This window comes from Rhinopithecus roxellana, chromosome 6 (genome assembly GCF_007565055.1).
Source record: "Rhinopithecus roxellana isolate Shanxi Qingling chromosome 6, ASM756505v1, whole genome shotgun sequence".
Classification (NCBI taxonomy): Eukaryota; Metazoa; Chordata; class Mammalia; order Primates; family Cercopithecidae; genus Rhinopithecus; species Rhinopithecus roxellana.
This window is the reverse complement of record NC_044554.1, coordinates 6,942,974-6,970,261: the sequence shown is the minus strand read 5'-3', so window position 1 is coordinate 6,970,261 and position 27,288 is coordinate 6,942,974. Positions and strand designations below refer to the sequence as shown.

At 41.2% G+C, this 27,288-nt stretch overlaps 1 protein-coding gene across 1 annotated transcript in view; it reads right to left on the bottom strand.

Annotated features, from left to right (window-relative positions):
* DOCK4 (dedicator of cytokinesis 4) overlaps nt 1-27,288 on the bottom strand; it is a 477,650-nt gene that overhangs the window by 130,874 nt on the left and 319,488 nt on the right. Inside the window, 7 exon segments of the mRNA XM_010382455.2 lie at nt 9,442-9,634; nt 14,340-14,510; nt 16,175-16,256; nt 18,596-18,696; nt 18,877-18,960; nt 19,075-19,172; nt 23,904-24,060. Coding sequence (XP_010380757.1) covers nt 9,442-9,634; nt 14,340-14,510; nt 16,175-16,256; nt 18,596-18,696; nt 18,877-18,960; nt 19,075-19,172; nt 23,904-24,060 — 886 coding nt within the window.

Genomic DNA, 27,288 nt, shown 5'->3' with positions numbered 1-27,288 from the left:
CAGTACCTAGTGTTCATGAAACATCTATTAAGCACCTACTTTGCACCAGACACTGTTAGAGAAGCTGGAGATATCATTGTGATCAAAGCAAATAAAGTCCCTGGCCTCTGGGGTTTTCCCTTCTGGGGTGGAGGAGGGAAACAGACATTAATCAATGAAATACCCAATTCTCTATTTCATTACAATTGTGCTAGGTGATTCAAGAAGCAAAACACAGTGTACTATAAAAGTGATAATTGAGTGGGTGGGGCATCAAGATTTCTTGAGAAAATAAGAGACTACACCATGAAGGATAAGTGGGAATTAACTCTGTTAGGCAGGAGCTGAAGAAAGTGGATTCCAGAGAAAAGTAGCAAGGAGACAGGATGAGAGAGGTGGACGGGGCCACATCATGGGGCATGGAAGATCAATTCTGGAGCGTGTCCCCCAATAAAATAGAAGTGGGATGTGAGTAGGAGCTGGAAGTGACATCATCTGGTATGATTCTAAAGGTAACTTTGGCTAATAGATGGGTAGGCGAAAGGAAATACAGGAAACAAGGAAAGAAAGGACAGAGGCAGCTCAGAACAAGTGCGGCTGGACAGGAGAGGAGGCAGTGGGGGTGTGGAGAAGTTACAGACTCACATGAGGTGTCTTGGCCATGGACAGAGACAAAGGGCAAAAGGGAGAAGGAATGACTCTGAGGCTTCTAGGTGGATGGTGCTGCCACCTACTGAGCCGAGGAAGAGTAAACTCAGAGAGAAAAAAGCTGAGATTTCCATTTTAGACATGCTGAGTTTAAGGAGCCTGTGAAATATCCACGAGAGATATTAAGAGCACAGTTGGATACTCCAGTTTGGAGCCCTGAGGAGAGATCTGGCCTAGAAATACAAACGTGAGAGTTGGGTCAGCACATGGATGGCACTAACTGAGGCTAAGCAGGTGGAATGAGCCCCAAGATTTGCTCAGATTTTCCTGCTACATGGCATCCTGGAAACTTGCCCCATCACAAATGCTGCTGTACTTTATCATATTATAATTACTTGTTCGACATCTTCTTTTGTGCTTTACTGCAAACAGACATCAGGCAGGGACTCTATCGGTTCAATCTGTTATAGTATTTCCACCATAATATATTTCTAATATAATACTATGGAGTCTGCCCATAATAAATATTTCTTGAATGAATGAACTCCATCATGAGTTCTACTGGATATTACAGGCTACTGAAATAGAGCCTGGCATTTCTGTCTTCAGGTTTAAACAGAGCTTAAACAGGAAGAGTGCAGGAGGCCCATTATCAGTCTAGTTTACAATGACTCCATCTGCTGGTGCTTGCTCTGAGCACCGGGAGACAGCGATTCCCACTACCTTGCAAGCCATGGCAGCTGCCTGTGACACACGCTCCCCATCCCTCTGGAAATCTGTGCAAATGTGGATGAGTGACGTGTAAGAAATGAAATAATACAGGTATCACCCTTTCCCCAGTAATGTGCTTGTTATACTGTCAATCAGCATTGAAAAGTTCAGAAACATAGTAAGAGAACTAAGTTGAAAGGGAGTCTTGTGACTCCAAAATATGTGAGTTTACATTTGTTTTCAAAATCCACACTGAAAACCTAGGGGCAACTATGATTTCAGTGAGGCATATTTTTCATCTTAAGTTCTATGTGCAGGGTGAGGTGTTACCTAAAACTCTTAATTTTATCTTTGCCCTGTCTAGAGACAGACGTAGAAACTATCTTTCAAAGATACATCTTTCTAGGTTCTTCATTAAGAACATCCACTTAAACATGGTTATAGCCGTTTAAACTTTAACAACAACAACAACAACAACAAAAACAGAAAACCCAAAATCATTATGTGGGCAAATCTTTCATAAAATCCAAGAAAAGAGCCCGAAACCCTGTGGAAACTGTTAAACTTCTAGCAAGTGCTTTCAGAGCTCCCTGATGGTGAAGAACACCTGGAAAGGCGTTCACCGCTGAGTCTTTTCCCTTTGGAAAAGCCTGGGAGAGGGAGACAGAGGGGAATACAGGTAAGGGGGAAGAAGGGAGGTGAGTAAAGGGATAGAGACTGAAGGAACAGAACACTAATGATTTTTAGCCAAAGGCTTTCTTGAGGTCCCAGGTAGTTTTTGAAAATATACTTTTATATTGGATCATCATCACAAATTCTATATGAAAAAAACTAAGGTCTGTACATTTTTTTCCAGTGGTCCTGCATTATTACTCTGCTTCTAGAGAAGAAAGAAGCCCTTATTTATACAACTTTATTCTTTATAAGGACTCTGTATTTTGCAAGCCCTGGCTAGCAGAAAAGTTCTAAACAAATGTCATTTTTAAGAATAAAAGAAATTTAATTACTTGCAATGCAATAAAACCCAACACTAAACTGCACTTTACAGTTCTAAGAAATAAAAGCTACTAGGCACCCATCAACTGTAGTAAGATTTTATTCCTGAAGTTGTCAAATTAACAGAAAAACCTATCAAACATCCTTTCTTATATTATGGCCTAAAGTGTTGGGGAGGGCATTAATTCTTAGGTATACTTTAAAAACAGAGTAATAGTCTATCTTTCTCTTTCTTTCCCTTAATTTTTTATTGCAGTTTTGTATAAAATCCACAAAATTCTTTTTTTTTTTTTTTTTTTTTTTTTTTTTGTATTTTTAGTAGAGACGGGGTTTCACCGTGTTAGCCAGGATGGTCTCGATCTCCTGACCTCGTGATCCGCCCGTCTCGGCCTCCCAAAGTGCTGGGATTACAGGCTTGAGCCACCGCGCCCAGCCGAAATCCACAAAATTCTTAATGGGGACTGGGGAGTTTCTGCCAAAAAGAAAAAAAAAAACAAAAACAAAACAAAAAAACACTTCATTACTTTAAAAAATACCTATCCTAAAACACTTATTTTTTAGTTTGTAGGCAAAAGCAAGTCACACCAGCAATCTTCTCACCAACGGTACATGATCAGTGCCTTTAGGTCTTTATACTCACTTCTATTATCTGTGCTGGGTTTTTGCCTGATAAACTGTTCAATTCTTCCAAAATAGAAACATATATAGTTATTTTTTAGCAAGAAAATAGCTCAGCATTACCTCCAGACATCTGCTAAACAAATCAAGTACCAAGCAGTGGTGACAAATGCAAAGTGAATGTAAAACCCACAGCTCTGGCTGGGCACGGTGGCTCAAGCCTGTAATCCCTGCACTTTGGGAGGCCGAGACGGGCGGATCACAAGGTCAGGAGATCGAGACCATCCTGGCTAATACGGTGAAACCCCGTCTCTACCAAAAAATATAAAAAACTAGCCGGGCGAGGTGCCGGCGCCTGTAGTCCCAGCTACTCCGGAGGCTGAGGCAGGAGAATGGCGTAAACCCGGGAGGCGGAGCTTGCAGTGAGCTGAGATCCGGCCACTGCACTCCAGCCTGGGCGACAGAGCAAGACTCGGTCTCAAAAAAAAAAAAAAAAAAAAGAAACCCACAGCTCTAGCAGAATCTGACCTTGCAAAGTCCGGGAGACCCTGTTCCTGACCTCTCACTACCATGCCCTGAACTATGTCTCTCTGCTACCCTCCACGCACCCTTCTTCTCCAACAATCCCTCCACATCAAATCTACCCTTTTGTCATTGCCAAAGCTGTCTTCTCCAAAACTATTTAGACTCTTCTATTCATGGCCTTCAGCAAATAGGAAGAATAAAATTTGGGGGAGAAAGGGAAAAATGAGTTGCTGATTTTTAATGCTTTAAATAAGTCCACCTGGACCCCAGATTATTTAGACATCAGATACCAATCTATTTAGATTCCAAATGTTATCTGTGTCCTTCAGGTTTGGTCAGATGTTCTAGAATCTGACCCCGAGGGTGTGACTAAGGGGGTGATTCAGTCCTCCTGCCCGCTCTGTCCAGCTGTGAGGCTGCCCAGAGACCCTTAACACAACCTGTCTTGAATCTTCCCAGGACAACATTCCATTCCTTTCTGTGGTGCTGACATTCACATATGTCCTTCTTTCTGTCTTCTCTATGTGTTAATTTCTACTCTAAGCTCAACCATGACTATTCTGCAGCCATGTGTGTTACTTTGCATGCCTCTGCTTTTTTCTCCTTGGGGTTTGTGATGGTTAATTTTAATGTATCAACATGTCTGGGCCATGGGGTGCCCAGATAGTTGGTTAAACATTTTTCTGGGTGTCTGTGAGGAAGTTCCTGCAGGAGAATAATGCTGGAAGTGCTGGACAGAGTTTTAAGCAAACTGTCCTCCCCACGTGGTGAGCCTTGTCCACTCTGCTGAAGGCCTGAATCCAAGAAAAGGCTGAGTAATGGAGAATATGCTCTCTCTTCCTGATGGTCTTCAAGCTAGGACAATGGTCTTCTCTTGCATTCGGACTTGGACTTGAACTGTAACTTATACCATTGTCTCTCCTGCTTCCTCAGGCCTTTGGTCTCAGACTGAAACTATATCATCAGCTCTCAAGGGTCTCCAGCTTACTGACTGCAGATTTCTCAGCCTCTATAATCACGTAAACCATTTCCTTATGACTCCTTTCCTTCCTTCCTTCCTGCTTCCTTCCCTTTCTTTCCTTCCTTCCCTCCCTTCCCTCCTTCCTCCACGTATATACACACATACCCTATTGGTTCTGTTTCTCTGGAGAAATCTGACTAATACAGGATTCTAATAAAATGTCAACTTTTAGAACTTTCTAGATGTCTTGATGGGCTTGTAACATCTAAGGTCTGAAAAAGTTTTGAAATTCATTTTCTTAAAATGTGAGCCAACTGTACTCTTTGCTCCCCCCTTTTTTTGAGACAGGGTCTCCATCTGCCAGCCAGGTGGGAGTGCAGTGGTGTGATCATGGCTCACTATATTCTCAACCCCCTGGGCTCAAATGATCCTCCCACCTCAGCCTGCTGAGTAGCTGGCACCACAGGTATGCACCACCACACCTGACTATTTTTTATTTTTTTTTAGAGATGCTGGTAATATCTTAATTTCAGTCCATTGAGAATAATTTTGGACTTCCACCCTATGGACCAGTAGGATAAGAAGTTATTTATTTATTTATTTATTTATTTTATTCATTTTTGAGATGGAATTTTGCTCTTGTTGCCCAGGCTGGAGTGCAATGGCACTATCTCGGCTCAGTGCAACCTCTGCCTCCTGGGTTCAAGCGATTCTCCTGCCTCAGCCTCCCGAGCAGCTAGGATTACAGGCACTTGCCACCAGGCCTGGCTAATTTTGTATTTTTAGTAGAGATGGGGTTTCTCCATGTTGGTCAGGCTGGTCGTGAACTCCCAACCTCAGATGATCCTCCTGCCTCGGCCTCCCAAAGTGCTCGGATCACAGGCATGACCCATTGTGCCTGGCCAAGTTTGTGTTGTTTTAAGTCACTAAGTTTGCGATTATTGTCACAGCGGCAATGGGAAATGACTACACTATAACTATATCTAAAATGAGTCTTATTTCCATATTTTGGTGATGTTATTGTTTTGTGTTTATAATAAAATAATTTTTTTTTTTTTTAACCATTCCTTGTTGTTTGTATACAGCTATCTCTTTGGAAACAAGATAAAACCTAGGGCATTCAATCCCAAGTTCCCCATCCCCCCAAAGAACCCTTAGCTGTTGTAAAAATTGTGTATGTGTGTGTTAATTTTTTAAATGGAAGGTCAGAAATATTAGGCTTAACCCTTCTACCTTTTATTTTGAGTGGACTACTGGGCACTCTTTTATTATAGTTCTTTAGTTATACAGTTTTATATTGTCCCTCTTCTCTCCCCTCCAGTCAGACAGAATCAGCCTATTTTTGTGAAATGTACCCAGGCCCTTGTCAGGATCACACTCTCCAGTTAACCACAACCCAAGATATCACGTCCTGTTCTCTGACACTGTCTGTGGAGCCTGCTGTTTGCATTTCACATCTTCTTTTCCTTCCCACATCTCCTCTTTCAACTAGACAACATAAATATGCCCATCAGTCCCCTAAGTCCACAGTTTCTGATTTAGAATGCCAAAGTCACTAGAAACACTTTCCACGTTTCCCTAGCAGCATTGTGTAGTCCCATGTGATTTAAATAGAAGATACTCGGAGCCCTGGAAGGCTCTCAGGGACACTTTCTAGTTTTCCCCATAAAGATGGGCTCCTTCTTGATGTGTTCTGCCTGGCCCATCTATACATCACAGTCTCTTCAATGAGTCAGGAAACACTAAGCCAAGCCATGTCCTGTTGCAGCAGGGACAGAAGCCTTTTCTCTGTTCAACATCTGCGTGAGATAAGGATTCTGTTGATCGTGAGCCACTTTTGCTTCTCCATAATCATCCTCCATGGCGAGCTTCCCACACATGAGCAGACAGGGTTTCCTCTTCTTCTCTTCCTCTTCCATGCCACCATATCCACAATTACCAGCTTCCCTGCACTGGCCCTGAGCCTCTCTTCTAGGGTACTGACACAGACCCTGCAGGGTCAACATTTCTTGGGTCTCATGAGTCCTTCCATCCCTTACCATAGTATATGTTCTCATCAATTCCCATGGGACCCAACATTCTTTATCCTGCATCGCAGCAGCTTCTCCTCTGTGTATCTTTCTAGTCCTGATTTCTCTATTGCCTACAGAGCATCAGGAACCAATAAGGAACTGGGTCCAAAGACAGATTACATTGCTCAGAGGCAATGAACACAAACCCCCATAATATTTTCCTTACATTTGAAAACAATTTTGATGACTGTCTTGCTCTCTTAGTGTAAGACGTTAACTTAACAAAGAATTATCTGGTCATTGTGGGAGAAATATGGCAGAAATCAGCAATTCCTCTGAGACAGGAGTGAACTTTTCTTAGTGTGGTGAAAGCAGGGTTGGTGCTTGAGTTACAGTAGGGTGCTCCATTGGGACCTACATCCCCTGTACAGTCCCTGTTCCCAACCCTGGAGAGATTCCCGAGTCACTGTACAGAACCCTTAGGGCTTTGAGCAGCAGAGTCAGAAAACCACTATAAGAAGTATCTTTTCTTGTTTTCATTGGGAGAAATCGGAAGGTTGAACTTTCTTTTACATTGTTTGAAGTGCTATTTCAGAAAAAATAATTAGAAACATCTCAAAAGTCCTTCAACAGGAGAAAAAATAAATTAACGGTGGTATGTTCATACAGTGGAATATCGTACAACAGTAAAAAATAACAAAGTAGAGCTATATCTAGTGGCATGGAAAAATATAAAAGTATAATATTAGGCTGGGTGCGGAGGCTCACGCCTGTAATCCTAGCACTTTGGGAGGCCAAGGTGGGTGGATCAGCTGAGGTCAGGAGTTCAAGACCAGCCTGGCCAACATGGTGAAACCCCATCTCTACTAAAACACAAAATTAGCCAGGCATGATGGTGGGTGCCTGTAATCACAGCTACTCAGGAGGCTGAGACTGCAAAATCATCTGAACCTGGGAGATGGTGGTTGCAGTAAGCCGAGATTGTGCCACTGCACTCAAGCCTGGGTGGTTGAGCAAGACTCTGTCTCAAAAAAACAAACAAACAATAAGTATAATATTAATCAAAAAAAGCACTCCAAAGAGTGACATACAATGTAGTGTTATCATTTAAAGATGAAATGATTTAAAAATTTGTAAAGAAGAAAAAATCATATAATATATTTTTAAAGCTATGTAATAAAGGAATAGAAAATAGGAACCATAATCTCTGATAGTGGAAATTTCTATGAAGGAAGTGGGAGCCCAGACAGGAGGACCTTGAGTATATCTGTGATGAATTCTTAATAAAAAATCTAAAGCAAGGCCAGATGCGGTGGCTCACGCCTGTAATCCCAGCACTTTGGGAAGCCGAGGTGGGCAGATTAAAAGGTCAGGAGTTCGAGACCAGCCTGACCAACATGGTGAAACTCCATCTCTACTAAAAATACAAAAATTAGCCGGGTGTGGTGGTACACGCCTGTAATCCCAGCTACTCAGGAGGCTGAGGCAGGACAATCACTTCAATGTGGGAGGCGGAGGTTGCAGTGAGCCGAGATTGCACCACTGCCCTCCAGCCTGGGCAACAGAACGAGACTCTGTCTCAAAAAATAATAATAATCTAAAGCAAATAAGTGGTAATGTTAAGATTTGTTAATGATTTGCCAGTATTATGCTCTATTCTTAAATGTATATACAAAATATTTTATAAGAAAATATGTAAAAACTTGTTTACTATATATAAAACTATTTCAAAAAATTATACATACACACACATTCATATGGGAAAATCAGTCTTTTTTTCTTTTTTGAGACAGGGTCTTGTTCTGTTGCCCAGGGTGGAGTACAGTGGCGCCACCTCGGCTCACTGCAACCTCTGCCTCCCAGGTTCAAGCAATTCTTCTGCCTCAGCCTCACGAGTAGCTGGGATTACATGCACCTCCCAACACACTTGGGTACTTTTCTTGTATCTTTGGTAGAGATGGGGTTTCACCATGTTGGCCAGGCTGGTCTTGAACTCCTGACCTCAAGTGATCTGCCCGCCTTGGTCTTCCAAAGTGCTGGGATTACAGGTGTGAGCCACTGTGCCTTTCAGGGAAAATAATTCTTAATGGAATTTATTTTATTGAGTTTTTTACTTGGGAGGCTGATTTAAATTTCTTAAAATAAACTTTAAAATGAGATTAGCAGTCACTCTGGTATTTCTTCGGGAAAAAAGAAAAAAAGCAGAAGAAAACAAGAGGCCATGGAACTTACTAACAGTTATTATAACAAAATTAATTTAAGTAACTGAACACTTGCTCTTGGGATAAAGTAAAAAACAATAATGCAAAGTTTCATATAGCTTCAGAATGCAAACTGATGTGGCCGGGCGCGGTGGCTCAAGCCTGTAATCCCAGCACTTTGGGAGGCCAAGACGGGTGGATCACGAGGTCAGGAGATCAAGACCATCCTGGCTAACACTGTGAAACCCCGTCTCTACTAAAAAATACAAAAAAACTAGCCGGGCGAGGTGGCGGGCGCCTGTAGTCCCAGCTACTCAGGAGGCTGAGGCAGGAGAATGGCGTGAACCCGGGAGGCGGAGCTTGCAGTGAGCTGTGATCCGGCCACTGCACTCCAGCTCCGGGGACAGAGTGAGACTCCGTCTCAAAAAAAAAAAAAAAAAAAAAAAAAAAAAAAGAAAAGAATGCAAACTGATGAAAACCTTTTAAAAACAAAAGAGACAAATAAGGATCCTATCAGGTACCTATAAGTATCTCTGAAGGAAAGTGTTAAATCCCATCAAACATAAAAAACAATAATTTAATCATTAGTTTTCATTATTTCCAGAAATAAAGTTTTAATTGCCATACTTTTGTATTTGACTACTAAATACATTTACCACCCAAATAAACAATGGTTTTGAGAAAGTGCCTTTAAGTTTTTTGTTTTTAATTGCCTCTGCTGACCAATGGCTACAATGCACAAAATGGCTTTTTAGAGGCAAAATTTCCTCCAAGAGACTCAGCACCCTACCTGGGTTGGTATAAAGCTGGCTTTCCACGGTTTTGCCAATGCACTGCAGTTTGATGGCCTGCAGGGAATCATCCACGTGCAGGATGGTCGGCAGACTGCCCAGAGTGTCCTGGACCAAGTTAGCCACTTCCCGGACATCAAAGAGCTTCAACAGTTCTGAGTACACGGCGGGGAAAGAGCTCAGAAACACAGCCTTAAAAAGAAGAAGAAATTTAAATGAACTCCCAGATATGTCATGAGAAATATGCTGCAAAGCGTCAGTGAGTTTAAGGACCGTGGCAAGTATTTTTGAATGATAGGAATACAAGTATGAAATGTTTCTGTTACCTAAAGCTAAAAGGTAAATTTTTAAAAAGTGCAGCAGAATAGGACAGTTTTTGAAATGTACAAAGGAGCAGCATAATAAAAACTGGGAAATTTTGGAAAATCACTGACATTAGCAAAAGGATTGACAAAAGCCTCACAGAATAAGTGAAGTGCATCATGATTGAATAGAAAGAATGCTCAACCAAGACCTGGATTGTAGTCACTTACATTCATTCCTTTTGGAAGAAGCTTTCTGAAACGCTCACTTAAATCTCATTCATGTTTAAGAAACCAAACATGTTGGCCGGGCGCGGTGGCTCAAGCCTGTAATCCCTGCACTTTGGGAGGCCGAGACAGGCAGATCACGAGGTCAGGACATCGAGACCATCCTGGCTAACATGGTGAAACCCCGTCTCTACTAAAAAATACAAAAAACTAGCCGGGCGAGGTGGCGGGCGCCTGTAGTCCCAGCTACTCGGGAGGCTGAGGCAGGAGAATGGCATGAACCCGGGAGGCGGAGCTTGCAGTGAGCTGAGATCCGGCCACTGCACTCCAGCCTGGGCGACAGAGCGAGACTCCATCTCAAAAAAAAAAAAAAAAAAAAAAAAAAACCAAACATGTTAGTTCCTCCAAAGCACTCCATTTCTGATTTAAGAAAAAACACAGGACAGGGCATCAGAAGACCTAAGTTATATATAGTATTAGCTTTGCTTCCAATCAACTCTGTGACTTTGGAAAGTTATTTGAGCACCCTTTAGTTTCATCATTTAGGCTTTAGTTTCATCTCTTGTAAAACAAAAAGATCATTACAAGATCTTCAAGATATATTTTAAACTAAGAACTGTGTGTACAGACTAAGAACAACATTTTTATGTAAATAAAAAACCCAATAATCATTTCTTATGGGGAAAAAAGATGCTCACATCAAATCTCAAAGGGCATACTTAAAAAATTCGGCTAGGATTATACATCAAAACAAACAAAGTCAGCCTTTTAAAATTCCATAAAAGGAGGGCAATGGAAGAAGAGTCGACTAGCTTCAACTGTACCTAGTCAGGGAAGGTACGTGTTTCTAATATGCTGAGATTCAAGTGCTAGTTGGCGTACCAATAAGATCTGGCTCCATCAGAAAGTAGGTCGTGTCTACATGTGCTGATGATTCAAACACAGACTCAAACTCAAATTTAAGAATTTTAGTATTTATTTATTTATACAGCAGCAGCAAAAATGTCTAGAAGAGCCAATATCTGTTTTTGATGCCAGAGCCATCAAAATACTTCAGGTGCTATAAGTAAACAGTGATGGCCCTTGGCTCTTAAAAATTATAGATTTACTTGAATATATTTAAAGTTACTAACTTGGTATTCTCTGTTAGAGCCTGTATTTATATAACCTTCATGTCACCCTGCAGAGAGCTGACTCATACCAGTGAAGTTAAATAAAATGAGCCCAGCTTTCTGATTACTGAAAAGTCAACTAAGTTGATTTTCCTCAGGTATCCCTTAATTTATCCATTATTTATTTATTTATACATCTTGACTTCAAAAAGATATCTGATGTGCCTACAGTGTAAGATACACATATAATAGGATGATTAAAAAGGAAAAAGGAACAAGGATCTTGTGATGACAGCAGGAAGACGGCTGTGCCAGGGCAAGCTGATTGTTTTTACTGCAAGCAAAAATAAAAGTACAATTTAATTTTGACTTTCCTGGTAGCCAGGACACACAGGGAAAGATAACTATTGGGAATCGTCTAGCAGAGTTTGGGCTCTATTCCTTCTGACATTCTTCTTCTTTTAGGGATCTTGTGGTAGGGGGTGTGTGTCCATGAAATGGAAAGCTAAGAATCACTGTTGTACCAGCTGGGTTAGTCCTTAGTCCTTCCAGGACAGGGCTAACAAGAACAGTGTCATTAGCAAGTTGCATTTGGGACAGGAGGACTAAATGAACCTACCCGGTAGGACCAGGATGGATACATCTGTGGGGTAGCTTCCCATCAATCCAACCAGCAGGAGAAGTGGTCAGAGAGATTCAAAGAATGAGGAGAATCTGACATACTGTTGCTACATTTGAGGATGGAGCAGCCATGTGCCAAGGACTGCAAGTGGCCTCTGGCAGCTGACAGCACCTTCCCCCACTGGCTGACTGCCATCAAGGAAATGGGGACGTTAGTCTTCTGAAAACAAAGAAACATTTCTGCCAACAGCATAAAAGATCATGAAAGTAAATTCATTTCCAGGCCTCCAGATAACACATGAAAGCCAACACTTTGATTTTGACTTTAGGAGATCCTAAGGAAAGGACCCAACCAAGCCTGCCTGGAATTCTGACTTATAGAACTGTGGGCTAATAAATGAGTGCTGTTTAAAGCCATTAAGCTTATGGTCATTTGTTATACAGAAAACTAACACATTGAATCCACTGAATTAGTAGCACTGCCTCTGCAGAGAGTGCATGGGATCAAAAGGGAACCTGGTATGGGCAGAGGTGTGTGGCATTTCTTGTCTTCCCCAAATACAAAGAGGCAAAGTTCTCATTGCTTAATAAAGAAAACTAACCATTTTATCATTTTATATGGATTTTTTCTTAGCATCAAACTAAACATAAATTATCACATCAAAATATACAGGTTAAGTGATACTGCACAAAATAACAGAGAATGACTTCAGCAGAGTTTACAAAGATGTTCCGAAACTTTATGGACACATTTACATATTATCTCTTGATTAAAAGCTGAGAGCAAAAAATATCAAATATGATTCTTTGAAGGTGCTAAATTTGTTTCTAAAATTTGCTGTGGGATAGAGCTCAGAGAATCAAGAGCAGTGGGAGTCAGCGTGTTGAAGAGGTGAAAGCGAGCTGCTCCACTCTGCTGTACCCCGGTGGCCCAAGCCACCTTAGGGGGACCTCCAGGATCCAGTGGTACAATTAAGGTAAAAAAAAAAAAGTCTCCTGAATCTCTAAGAAGAAACCATGCCTTACAGTTACTCTTAAGAGTAAGAAAATATTTTTCAGGTGTGAATTAGGCAAGTTTCATCTCTGTAACCGATAAACGGTAAAAAAAAAAAAAAAAAAAAAAAAAAAAATCTCAGGGTGAAAACTCAAATTCTGAATTACTTTTGTAGAGATAGTAAACTTCTAAGAACTCTGGTCTAAAGGAATGCACGGTTAGCCTGTTGGATTATCCTGCTTAAATATCAAGTGCTGTCATCAGGGTTTAGCTAGTAGTGGGCAACTTGACACTGAGGTCTCTGGCAAGTTCCCACAGTGCAGTGATTGTACTCTTGACTGCAAAGGCCAAAACAACACTTAAAAGAGCCTGAGTTGTATCCTTGCCCAGATGGAAGAAGAGTCCACCTCTAGGCCGGGCGCGGTGGCTCAAGCCTGTAATCCCAGCACTTTGGGAGGCCGAGACGGGCGGATCACGAGGTCAGGAGATCGAGACCATCCTGGCTAACACGGTGAAACCCCGTCTCTACTAAAAACTACAAAAAACTAGCCGGGCGAGGTTGCGGGCGCCTGTAGTCCCAGCTACTCGGGAGGCTGAGGCAGGAGAATGGCGTGAACCCGGGAGGCGGAGCTTGCAGTGAGCTGAGATCCGGCCACTGCACTCCAGCCTGGGTGGCAGAGCAAGACTCCGTCTCAAAAAGAAAAAAAAAAAAAAAAAAAAAAAAAAAAAGAGTCCACCTCTATAAAGAAAAGAGGAACAAGAATAGACCTCTAAACATTCAGAAAAAATACAGCACATTATCGGAGGGCTGGTGCATTCCTGGTGTTTTGCTTTCTGAACATCACATAGCACCAAATCATAACAACACTGTTAAGGATCTAATTTTGTCTCCCAGTCTCCCTTTTTATGTCCCAGTTCTCAATGATTACAAGTTTCTCTAACCTCTAGGGCATGGTAAGAGGCTGCTTCTCCTTCTGATAGGTTTTTAACCAAGTCATCAGAATTAAAAGTATACAAGAAGAATCGAGAAAGTATAGGGAAAATATTCAGAATTACCTCATGGAACATATTCAAGGCCATGCTATTTGGGAAGTAGATGGATCCCGTTCTTAAAAAAAAACATGTGGGGCCATTTCCAGTAATAGAGTTTGGCAGCAGCAGCTCTGCACTGGTCTTAAAAGATCACTCCCAGGATGATTAGGGTCAAGTTCAATAAAACAAAACAACATGCAGCTTAGCTGAGTCCAATATAATGATTCTCAAGTTGACAGATTGAAATGCAGTGAGAGGCTTGGGGAAAAGAACTGCAAGAGATTGGCTCTAGTGAAATTCCTTCCCCAGGGCTGGTGGTGACAGCATGTCCAATCATCAGTATGTGTTCTGGTAACTGGAAATGAAGCTGATGCAAACCAATAGCCTCTCCATGCAGAGAGAGAAGGGAAAGGCAAACCACTTCTGCTCAGCTGGTACACAGAAGGTAGGGGAATTTTAAAAGTCTACTCATAAAGTTGGTTAAGCTACAAATATAAACTGGAGCTACTGACTTCTGGTGGAGAAAACATTTGATTACACTGCTGTGTAAAAATAAATAAACTGCACTTATCGCTTTCTTCTATTGAGCATAGATGAAAAGAAATTACCTGTGACTGAGATAATGCTCCAGACCCTTTGCTCTCTTGTGAAAGAAAGAAACGGACTGACATGAGAAGCTCCTGAATGCAGCAGCGGAATTCCTCTTCGTTTTGCCCACCAGTGGCAAGGGAAAACAGCCTTCGAGATTGAACTATATACTTAAAAATGTATTCTTGTGCCTTAAAAATACAATTTTTAAAAGTTAGCTTCAAAGGAGACAAAGAGTATTTATTTAACAATGACATGGCATAAAAACTATGGTATGGCATTAAACTTTCAAATTATTCATGTAAACACCAAGGCCTTGTGAGGCTTTTTTGAATAGTATTTACTTTTACGGGGAACAGCCACTTTTCTCTGATGCTTAGTGAGAGAAACGTATAGAAAATTTAAAAACACTTTAGCCGGGTGTGGTGGCTCATGCCTGTAATCCCAGCACTTTGGGAGGCCGAGGCGGGCGGATCACCTGAGGTCAGGAGTTCGAGACCAGCCTGACCAACATGGAGAAACTTCATCTCTACCAAAAATACAAAACTGGCCAGGCATGGTGGGGCATGCCTGTAATCCCAGCTACTTGGGAGGCTGAGGCAGGAGAGTTGTTTGAACATGGGAGGCAGAGGTTGCAGTGAGCTGAGAATGCGCCATTGTACTCCAGCCTGGGCAACAAGAGCAAAACTCCGTCTAAAAAAATAAAAAAAATAACAAACACTTTGTCATTCTGGAGCATGATGAACACTAAGTGTTTTTGACCCTCAGATGTTCTTTAAATTTAGTCAACAAAAAGATAACTGTTTTTGAAAAAATAATTTTGTTTTGACAAGTAGTACTCTTGCCACTTAGCATTTTACCTTCATTCAGCCCAAAATTACAAATGTATAATTCACAAAATCCTTGTTTTATAAAATGTATACATTGTCTACTTAAATCTACTGACACCAAATAGGATGGTCCTCAACAACAGGAATCAGGAGACTACCAGGGCTGTTACTGGACAGTTCCTTTAAGAATTTGTACTCTTTTTCAACATGTTTGCAAGTAAGGGATTAGTATCTCCACAGACAAGGGAGCATATAGCACCCAGAGACCACAAGACCCAGTCAAGTCTCAGGTTTCCTCATTATAATCCCTGCTAAGCCACCCTATTTGCTCTTAAAATTTAACATAAATGGTTCTCCGATGGTCTCTGTCAGGTTGGTGGAAGCAAGAGCCAGGAACTTCTTTTTTTTTTGAGACGGAGTCTCGCTTAGTTGCCCAGGCTGGAGTGCAGTGGCGCGATCTCAGCTCACTGCAAGCTCCACCTCCCGGGTTCACGCCATTCTCCTGCCTCAGCCTCCCGAGTAGCTGGGACAACAGGCGCCTGCCACCTCGCCTGGCTAGTTTTTTGTATTTTTTAGTAGAGATGGGGTTTCACCGTGTTAGCCAGGATGGTCTCGATGTCCTGACCTCGTGATCTGCCCGTCTAGGCCTCCCAAAGTGCTGGGATTACAAGCTTGAGCCACCGCACCCGGCAAGAGCCAGGAACTTCTAAGCTTAACTGCCCCTATATAGTCTTCTCTCATAAACCCTCCCTCTCCTGCTCATCTTAGACTTCACTTCAAGTGCTCTACAGCCCAGAGGAACAAAGATTCAACCCCAAACAGTTTCCAGTAGACTAGCCTGGCAAAGCCCCCTTCAAATTTCATCAGCTCTCAAGCAGCCACAAACTGATTAAGATCCTTGAATTGGAATGTCAGTAATATATCATCACCCATTACTGTCTGTGTAGAGGAACCAATTAGTTTAAGCATCAGCATGCAACAGCTTTGTTAGACTCTGCTATCTGTTATCAACAGCATGTTATCACCTTCAGCACCTCCTGGATATGCTCTTGCCGCTCTGCTTCTGTGATCCGGTCCACATACCATTTGAGCACTTTGATGAGATCTCTAAAATACAGGGGAAAATGTGCAGAATGTAGAATTGGTCTAATTCTCAATTAAATGCCAACAAATCCAATGCTTAACTGTATCATGAGGAGGCTTCTTTTCCCAACAGTTCTCGCATTTTCCTGTCAATCTGCTGTACAATAATTTTACTAAATCTGCAGATCAACACTGCCACCCCTTTTCAAAGTTTAAGAGAGAAACAACACTCAATCTGGACATATTCCATAGTCCTGCATTTCTGGTAATGCTTCCAAATGGGTGAACATGAATATTGGAGAAAAGGACTCTGGCCAACCAAGTGCCTGGCAGTATGACTGCCATGGTCAATACTGTAAAATTGCTCACTGGGATTTCTTTTCCAGTGACCATGTAAACAGCTGGATGCAATATCATTAGGCTGCAGGCAAAACGGGGTGGAGAAGAGGGATGGAGACAATGCTTCCCCACTGCTACGCACACCTCATGGATTTATCAAGCCAATTTTCTGACCTGTGAGAAGAACATGGCTTATGTCAATATGTGCCTTAGGAGAATTTCTAGAAAGGCCAAGGTATTTTTTTTCCCCCGTTTTGAAAAAATGTAAAAACAACAGCGAACAACTCTCAAGATTACAGTCTTACCACCTTGAACTTTGGTCAGTTCTTGGTTTCTTTTTTCTTCTTTTTCTTTTTTTTTTTTTTGAGACAGAGTCTTGCTCTGTCACCCAGGCCGGTGTGCAGTGGCTTGGCCCACTGCAACCTCTGCCTCCCTCCTGGGTTCAAGCAATTCTTCTGCCTTAGCCTCCCAAGCAGCTAGGATTCAAGTATGCACCACCATGCCCAGCTAATTTTTGTATTTTTAGTAGAGGCCAGGTTCACCATGTTGGCCAGGCTGGTCTTGAACCCCTGACCTCAAATGATCTGCCCACCTTGGCCTCCCAAAGTGCTGGGATTACAGGCAAGAACCACTGCACCGAGCCAGTTCTTGGTTTCTAGAAAACAGTTTACCCAGCAATGTTTCTCTGGGCCAGGGGAGAATACTTGGATGTGCCAGCAGGTGGATGTTGGTGGAGTGCTATTTTTAAAGATAATATGCCAGTGAGTTTCTGATCACCCCCAGCCTGAAAGGATTCCACAAGTCTTATTTGTCTTTTTAAGATCCTGCTTTCCTGGCCAATCGGAAGTGTGCGAAATTATACTCTTGTTTTCTAGCTTCCAAAGAGAATTTAACTTGGAAGCAGTGACCTCCTCACACTAGGGCCCAAATTGTTAGGCTGAGTGGGCCGATGTTTCAAAACTATTCCTGAGGTTGCATTTCGCTCTCAGCAAAAAATCACACTGATGAATGGTCTAGTCTAACGAAAATACCTTCATTCATTTCGATGTTGGAGATGTCGATCTTAACATGTCATGGGTGGGAATATTCAAGTAAACAGGATCAAATGCTTATCTGATAACCTACTAACCTTTATATATTACATAGATGGGGGAAGGATATCAACCTGATTTCATGCTTTTTAAACTCATCTCAGGGAATAGTCAGGCATGTGCATGCCCATAGGTGCTTAAGGTATAAGGTAGAAATATGGGAGAACAGCAAGCACCATATTGGACTGGGAGACAGACAATGGGGTACACTCCTGGGCTACCTAAGCAGAGCCAGACTGGGAAGGTGTTATTTGTCAAACTGAAAGAGAGAAGCTGTGGCCTCTGGCAATTATCAACTACCTTGTGAGGAGGCAGGCACTAGCTAAAGATGACATTATTCATAACTTTTCAGCATCACCTGAGCCGGTAGAAAAGGAGGAGCAGTTAAAATAGCAGCCCCTGTCAAAGAGTAGATCCCAATGACTAAATTGCCTGAGGGCAGGGACCAGGTCTTCACATCATCAGGATAAAGTACAGCGCCTGGCAAGCAGCTGGCACTCAGTAAATCCTAACAGATAAATGAATGAATGACTTTCAGCAGGTGTGAATGCAAACGTTGTTTTCCATTCATATTTCTTTCTTATGAACATTTATAATCATCAGGGAGTACAGTGATGAAGTGGGACTCTTAACAGCCAAAGTGCCAGACAGTTTAGACCAAAGAATATCCAGTGAAACAGAGACAAGAAGGAAAGACTTTATATTATAGGGCTCAGGAATAGAATTCAGGAGGTTTTTTTCCCCTTTTAATCAAAATAAGTTCTAGCCACTGAAAAAGGGTGTGTTAGCAGGGAAGAGACTATCTCAAGAGACACTTCAGTAGTGCTCCATTTCTTCCTACACTCCCTTTTAAATTTTCCTATATCACCTCTTCTGCTGAGAAAAGCTTGAAAGGAACCACTTCCAAACTAATTACAAGATACAGGGCCTTACCTGTATGCAAGTGCCCCAGCAAAATGACTCTCAATGTAAGTGTCCATTACAGGTTTAAAATGATGAAATTTGCTATCTTGCAGCAAATTTATTATGTGAACCTAAAAAAAGAAAATTGAGCTTTATAAAACCAGATGCAAATCAAGGTTTTCCTTTTTTTCTTTTGCTTCTTTTTAAAATGAACTCTTACATGATTAAGTGCATGTTTCTGAACCAGCCTCATGAAAGTCAAGATTGAGAGACAAAACAGGTAAAATATAATTAAGGGAATTTGAACTTACCAAAGAATCAAACACTTTAGACCCATATTTTTGGGAATTTTCATCTAAAATTCCAAATAAGGTATCCAGTGTATCCTGCAGAAACTGTCAGATAAAGAAGTAGTAAATGAGTAAATAAGATACTATCTGTCTTTTTCCTCCAAATGTTCTTTATTCTATGAATCTCTGCAAGGAAAATAGTAATGAAATACTATATACCTTTACTATCTCTGAGCCATCGATTTCTTTTAATTTAGAGAGACAGCCAGTGATCTTGTCTGGGTGAGTTCTCCACTTCAAAAGATCAAGCATATCACCTTTCAAAACAGAAAAGGAGGATTAATTGCCTTAATAGGGAACAGTTCCTCACATGAAAGCGTTCTGCTGGTAAAAGTAAAATTCTTAACACATGTGGCTCCCTTTTCCTAGCCACTCAAGTTGCGGGCGCCCACAAACTATGACTAGCCCTCTCCAGGATGGCATTTATTACACTGTATTCTGTTTCCTCCCCACTGCTCTTGACTTACAAACTCCTACTCTTCTTTTAGTCCTCAGGTTGGATGTTGCTTCATTTTGGAAGCCTTTCCTGAAATCTCGAGCTAACTGTCCCTTCTCCATGCTTCCACATCACAGTAGCACTTACCTTACCATTGGTGTAAGTTGTTGGTGTATTCGTCTATGCCTCACCTAGACTGTAAACTCCAAGAGAAAAAAGCCATGCCAACCTGGGCCCTCCTGTATTCTCAGCACCAAGAACAGAGCAGGCAGGTGACAAATATGTGTTGATTAATTTTTCTGCCTCCTCCTGGAAAGATGAGAGTTTCTTGAGGGCTGGGAACCTGCTTTATTCCTGTTTGGGTGCCCAGCACATAGCACTCTGCTAGCAACCAACTCCACCCAGCAACAAAGGTCTTCTTGGCAACGTGACCCAAATCTTACAGACTAAAAGAATGATAACAGGCCCAGTGATTTCTCAGATCATCCAGGGAGCTCTCAACCTGAGAAGAGCAGCTGCTGGACTCCATGGGCCATCTTCCATCCCAGAGTCCAGGTAAGCACACGGCCCAGCTCTTTAACCCTTTCCTAAACAGACACGCGGGCCTTAGTCCAGCAGGTCCTGAGAACCTCTTCACCTGGGGAGGGAATAATTTTATCTTTCGTGGGCAGAAGTTAGAAAGGCTCTGGGAGATGGTGTTCATGTGTTATTAGTCTACAAAGCATGCAGGGAGATGTAGCATCTGGAGGCCAACGAATGCAGTGAGAACTGAAGGCTCATGTGTGCCAAGCATGCACAGGGCAGGGGGACCTGGTAGAGCTGGCCTCAGGGCTCGGTGGAGTTGCCAGACTAGACAGGCCGAGAGAGAAGCCAGGACAGAATTTCCAGGCAGAGAAGCAGGAAATTCACTTCAAATCACTTGTTTTAGCAGAAACCCAAAAGGGACTTTCTGAGAAACAGAAAGATGAATGAGGGAACAAAAACTCCAAACCCCCCAAAACCAAGGAAGTAGGTAAGATGAGAAAGAAAAAGAGAATACCGAGAAGAGAAGTGAGAAAAAGCATTAAGAATCTCAAGGAGAAAGAAAGGCAAGCTCCACCAAAGCCAGATTCAAGAGAAAAACCTCACAAAGGATTTACTATAAGGAATTCAGTACCAAACAGGAATGTTTATCTGCAACAAACACGGGTAAGAGGAGGAGGAGGAATTAGAATGAGAAAAATAAAGGGATTTTAAAAATACCAACTTTGAAAAAGAGATTTATGTTTTCATAACCAAAAACCCTGAAAATGTTGACTATTCAGATGCAATTCAGACACTCTGGGGTATGATTGAAACCTTTTTAAAACTGATTGGTTATATTTGGCATATCAGATATTTCCACAGAGTGAGACCCAGGGTGACAAAGGCAAAGCTCTATTGTTCTCCCCAGTTTGCTGCTTCCCTCCCACCTACTTCCTACTTCCTGCATCTCACTTCAGGAGGCCTCCCCTCCCTGGCATCTTCTCTTTCATAATCCCCCGTGCATTTCCCCTGCCATTCACTCCTCACTTCCCACTCCACCCCCATCCCAGCTCTCACTCCTCCTTTGTGTTCTCTTTCCCTTCCTTTAAAGTGAGGCAGTTGGAGGGGCCATGAGGACCCTGCTCAATGTGAGGAGTGTGGGGAGGAAGGAGGTGGCTATGCTGGCAACAAAGTGGCAGCAGTGGAGAATGAGGACTAGTGCCCATTTAAGTAGGGCTGGAAAATAGATTACAGGGGTCCAGAAAATGAGTCAGGATGAGCCTGCCCATCTTCTCTGCAAGAAGGCTGATGATGAATCTCTACACTGCTCATGATGGAGCACGTGGAAAAGCCCATTAATTAACTACCGAATGCTGATAAAGCCTGGTATAACAAATCTTAACTTGGTGTCCTATATAAATATAGCAGCAATGTTGCTCAATGTTGAAATTGAGAGGTGTTTTAAAAGTGGTCAAAATTTTGATGTTACATTTTGCTTTTTTTCTGAGACTATGATTACATCTGGATGTAATTAATCATGTATGCAAAATACTTAGAGTTCAGGCAAAATTGCTGTATCCTAGGTTTTTGCTTTTGCCATCTGAGGATGTTAGCTGCAAATTAGGAGCTACAACCTATCACAGAAAATACCAATTTCTACATTCCATTCAACAGGCATTTATTAGGTGTGTATTATGTACCTAACCTATCAAGAGCTATAAAATAGGAGGATGCCATGACCCCTAATCTTCCAAACCATAAAATCTCTACCTGTTCTGGCAGTCACAGATGCCCAGCATAGTGCTTTGGCCTTGGTACACCATCCATGTTGGATGACACAAAGCGTGTGCAGACAGACACACTTTGGGAATTCTGAAATGCAAATCTGCTCTAGGAAACTGCTCCTAGAGACCATATCACTTAGTAAATGCCGAATTGTAGTAGAAATAAGATTTGTATATTTTCCAAGTGAAGAAAAATGAATACATAGCAATTTAATTCCAATTTGGAACTAAATTACTTCGACACAGAGATGTGTGTTTAGCATGTAAATTTCAGAAAGATCAACTAACTTCCTTCCTCCTTCTCAACTCTTGAAACACGCCATTCATTTCCTGGCTCCTTTTGAGCTGTTTCTCATTGACAAGATTAATCAAAGCCAAACTAATAATGAATGAAACACTTATCCGTCTCCAAAAATGAGCCAATCATTGCATGGAATTCCGATCCCACTTTCCATATAGTGAGATGTTTAATATAATTATTTCATAAGTTGTCTTTTACTCATATTTACCTGAAAATGTTCTCTACTTTTAAAAAGTAGCAACTTCTAATTTTCAGGATTTGTTTCTCTCTGCCTTATTTTCATAATTGTGTCTAACATCCTAAACGCTACAACTAGCACAAATTCAGTACGTAGGACCAAATATTTTGATGGAAGACAATCTATTGTCAGGTTTACTTGTGTGGCAGGCAGAATAATGGCCTCAAAAGAACCTGTTCCAAGAATTAGGAGGGACTATGTTTCCCTCACACAGCAAAAGAAGACTGTACAGATGTGATTAAATATCTTAAAATATTGGATTATCCAGCTCAATATAATCATAAGAATCCTTAAAAGATGTAAGATGGTCAGACTCAGAGAGATGTGACGATGCTATGCTTCTGGCTTTGCAGATAGAGGAAGGGGCCATAGGCCAAGGAATGCAGGTGGCCTCTAAAGCTAGGAAGGGTAAGAAAATGGATTCTCTCCATTTCAGGGGGAATGCAGCCCTGCTGACACTTTGATTTTAGCTCAGTGGAACTGATTTTGGATATTTGACCTCCAGAACTGCAACAATAATAAATCTTTATTGTTTTAAGGCAGTAAGTTTGTGGTAGCTGCTACAGCTGCAATAGATAAGTAATACAACCCAAAATATCCTATTGGGGAAATTCAGTTAAACATGAATGCAAACTCTACTACCCACACACAACTAATCCACATAGAATAAATAAATATTCCTGTTTAAGGATCTCAATAAAAGGTTGATTTTATTATCTTTATAATTTCTATGGGGGTAAACTGGCCTCATAAAAAAAATACCTGAGGTTTTGTAAATGCTTTATAATCATTTATTGAGTTATGCCAATGGAAGTTTTATTTAAATAAAATCATTAACTACTGAATGCTGATAAAGCCTGGTATAACAAATCTTAACTTGGTGTCCTATACAAATATAGTAGCAATGCATGTTGAAATTGAGAGGTGTTTCAAAAGTGGTTAAAATTTTGATGTTACCTTTTGCTTTTTTCCTGAGACTATGATCTAAAAGAAGAAATGTTTCCTTCTACAAATGCTGTTCTCTGACACAGAAGAAGGAAGAAAGAAAGAACTAATAACAGCACACATGTTTAGGCACAGGTTTTTATGAGACATAATACCTCATTATAAAGTGATTCTTCTCAACATAATTAATATAACTTATTTAATGTAGCATTCAGGGTGCTAGCCAGAAGTCTTATATGGCAATCATAAAAAACTCAAAAATGTTTAATTTACTTCCTTCATTAAAGAAGATGTTTTCATAGCAATTTGCCAAGGAGAAGAGCTTGGTTTATTAATCATAACTTGCTAAACAATCACTGATATAAAAAGTAATGCTAGAACTGAAAAGCAATATGCATCTAATTAAACAAAAAACAGCCTTTATTCTAAAGCCTGCAATTAGCACTGTTTATGGAGCTATAAAACATGAGATTAAGGTGTTGGTATTTTCGTCTTTTTTTTTTTTTTTTTTTTTTAAAGCAGCTGGGTTTTGAGGGTTTATTTGAAAAGTTGTGTACTTGCTTTTCAATACTGGGATAATTTTGAAGTCCTTCTTAAATGACATGCATTAAACAGATCACTGGGTCACATTTTGTTTCCATTTTATTAGAAATCACAAACAGAAGGATCCATAATTTTTCTAAAGTTCTTAACTATAACTTTGGTGTTTACTGAATATGCTTACCAAAATTTACATGATTACTAGGTACTAGGGCTTTCAAATAAAATATTATACATTACCATTTTGTGTGAGTTTTGTGGAACAGAGAAAAGATGTAATACAAAAAGACTCCTTTGTGGCCTTCATGGCTTGATTATTATTCCCAAGGAAAATGCCCTTGGAAAAGGGAAGTTTGAGGTAGCGGGTAGTATCCTGAAGGTTTGTGTTTTCTTCACACTGTTAAAAATATTAAAGAAACATAAGGGAAGACGAAGAGATCTTATAAGAATTATTAAGCATAATTTATATTACTAGTTTTATAAATTGAGAAACATTCCAAACAGTATTACAAGTAGAATTTGGTTTTTAAATAAAGCACAAAAAAACTATATAAAAGAATTAAGCATGGATTTTTGGACTAAGATTAATTTGAGTTTGCATCCCAGCTCTGTAACTTCCCATGTGAGCGACCATATCAAATCAAATTATTTAATCATACACTGTTTCCGTTATCTTCTCTAAAATCTCATTGTGTTGTCATAAGAATTAGGTTATATAAAGCCTTTAACACACTCCTGATACATTGAAAATGATCAATAAATCACATTTGCAGTGACCATAGCACTTTTTCAAAAACGCTTAAATTCTTCCAACATCTCATCTGAGGCAGCCGTTAAACAATTCCTTACTTTGAAAACTGGCAATTAAAAGAAAAGATATTTCAGTTATTATAATTTGAGAGTCCTACTATGTGAGGGAAATCTCTACTTTCATAGTAAATGCCAGCTAACACATGTAAAAGCAATTACAGATTTAGAAAATATAATTTCATATCCCTACTGTAATTACTTTAGTCAAGGATTGTTGCTTAGTGCTAAAACTGAGGAAAGAGAGAGACCCTCCCATATTGTTTTATACTGTTTTATACTCAGTACCTGTTTTAAGAAAAAAACAAGGAAGTAAAACCAAAGACAGGCAGCCCGGCGCCAGGCCCAAAACCAGGTGGGCCTGCCTGGCCTAAACCCAGTAGTTAAAAATCAACTCATAACTTAGAAACCGATGTTATTCATAGATTCCAGACATTGTATAGAAGAACGCTGTGAAACTCCCTGCCCTGTTCTGTTTCTCTTTGACCACCAGTGCATGCAGCCCCTGTCACGTACCCCCTGCTTGCTCAAATCAATCATGATGCTTTCACATGAAATCTTAAGTGTTATGAGCCCTTAAAAGGGACAGAAATTGTGCACTCGGGGAGCTCGGATTTTAAGGCAGTAGCTTGCCAATGCTCCCAGCTGAATAAAGCCTTTCCTTCTACAACTTGGTGTCTAAGAGGTTTTGTCTGAGGCTCGTCCTACTACAAAACCTGCAGAATTGTTGAGGAGGAACCGGATGTTCATATGATACCAATGTAGCAACATACAGATTACTTCCTACTGGCAAGAAGACAAATATAACTGCATGTGGGGGAACTGAGCTGTCATTACACCAATGCAGGGCAATGCAAAGACACTTATCATCATCTACAATGCTTTCTTACCAAAGGTGCTGAACCCCAGTCCATCACATCTAGATTCAACTTCCACATCACAGGAAACACAAGAGATAGAGCAACATGTTGAGCAACACTATAGGGAAGAAACCAGAGAATCCAAAAGATGGGGGTTTTCTGTAAGATGCCTAGTCTTATCTCTTTAAGTCAGTGTTGCCAAAAAAGGGATTGTTCTAGATTAAACAACATTTAAGAAATAGATAGCCAGATGCAACATATGGTCCTAGATTTGAACAAACCTGCTGATGTGTCCGACTTTTTAAAAATCTGTACATTGACTAAGTTCCATGTGAGATAAAAAATGTAGTGATTGGAAACTCATTAACTGAAAATGGGTAGATTAAAAATAAATATGAAGCAGACCAAGATGATGGAATAGAAGCCTACACTGCTTGTTCCCCTGCACCAATCCCAGAACACCAAATTTTCGCAATTATCTGCACACAGCAAAGCACTATCACGAGAACCAAAAATCAGGTGAGCAATCACAGTAGCTGGTTTTAACTTCATATCCCTGAAAAAGGTATTGGGGAGGGCAGAAGAGACCGTTCTGAATCTCCGATGCCCTCTCCCATCTCCCACCCCTCCCCCATCCCCCAGCAGTAGATATGCAGCATGGAGAAAGAATCTGTGCAAGTTGCTGGGAGAGTGCAGTGACTGGGGGACTTTACATTGAACTCACTGCTGCCCTGTCATTGAGTAGAAAATAGAGCTGTTCTGGGCTCACACAGTGCCCATGCAAGGAGGGAGCACTGAAACCAGCCCTAGCCAGAAGCGAATCACCATCTCAGCAGCTGGAACTTGAGTTTCTTGGCAAGTTTTGCTACCATGGGCTGAAGTGCTCTGGGGTCCTAGGTAAACTCGAAAGGCAGTCTAAGAGACAAGGACAGAAACTCCTAGACAACTCCTAGTGGTAGTCTGGGCTTACAGTCCATGGACTAGGGTGGCATGTGACCTAGGGAGACACCTGCTCGGATGAGTAAGGGAATAGTAAATCTGGCACCATACCTCCCCCAACCCTGGGCTGTGCAGCTTGCAGCAACAAAAGTGACCACTTCTTTCTGCTTAAGAAGAGAAGTATGAATAGTCAAGAGGACTTTGTTTTGCATCTTGGTTACCAGGTCAGCCACAGTAAGATAGGGAACTGGGCAGAGTCATGAGGCCCCCATTCCAGGCTTAGATGACATTTCTACACCCATCCTGGGCCAAAAGGGAACTGAATTCCTTGAAGGGAAGGACTCAATCCTGGCAGGATTCATCCCCTGCTAACTAAACACCCCTTGGGCCCTAAATAACCAACAGTGTTACCCAGGGAGTACGCTGCAGGGCTTGGGCTCTGAGATGTCCTGGCTTTAGGTGTGACCCAGCACATTCCCAGCTGTGATGACTACTGTGAAATATTCCTTCTGTTTGAGAGAAGCAGAGGGAAAAGCAAAGGGAACTTAGCCTTGTACCTTAGGTACCAGCTCAGCCACAGTGGGGTAGAGCACCAAGTAGGCTCTTGGGGTCCCCCAGTACAGGCCTAGGCTCTTGGATAGCATTTCTGGACCTGCCCTGGATGAGAGGGGAGCAGGGTAAGTCCCAGGTCTGGCAGCATTCACCACAAGCTCAGACAGATAATTCAAAAAAGCTGTTTTGAGGAAACTCCAAGAAATTCAAGATAATACAGAGAAGGAATTCAGAATTCTATGAGATACATTTAACAAAGAGATTGAAATAGTTAAAAAGAATCAAGCAGAAATTCTAGAGTTGAAAAATGCAATTGACATGCTGACAAATGCATCAGAGTCTCTGTTAAGCAGAATTGATAAAGCAGAAGAAAGAATTGGGAAGCTTGAAGACAGGCCATTTGAAAATACAGAGTCAGAAGAGACAAAAGAAAAAAGAATAGAAAACAATGATGCACTTCTACATAT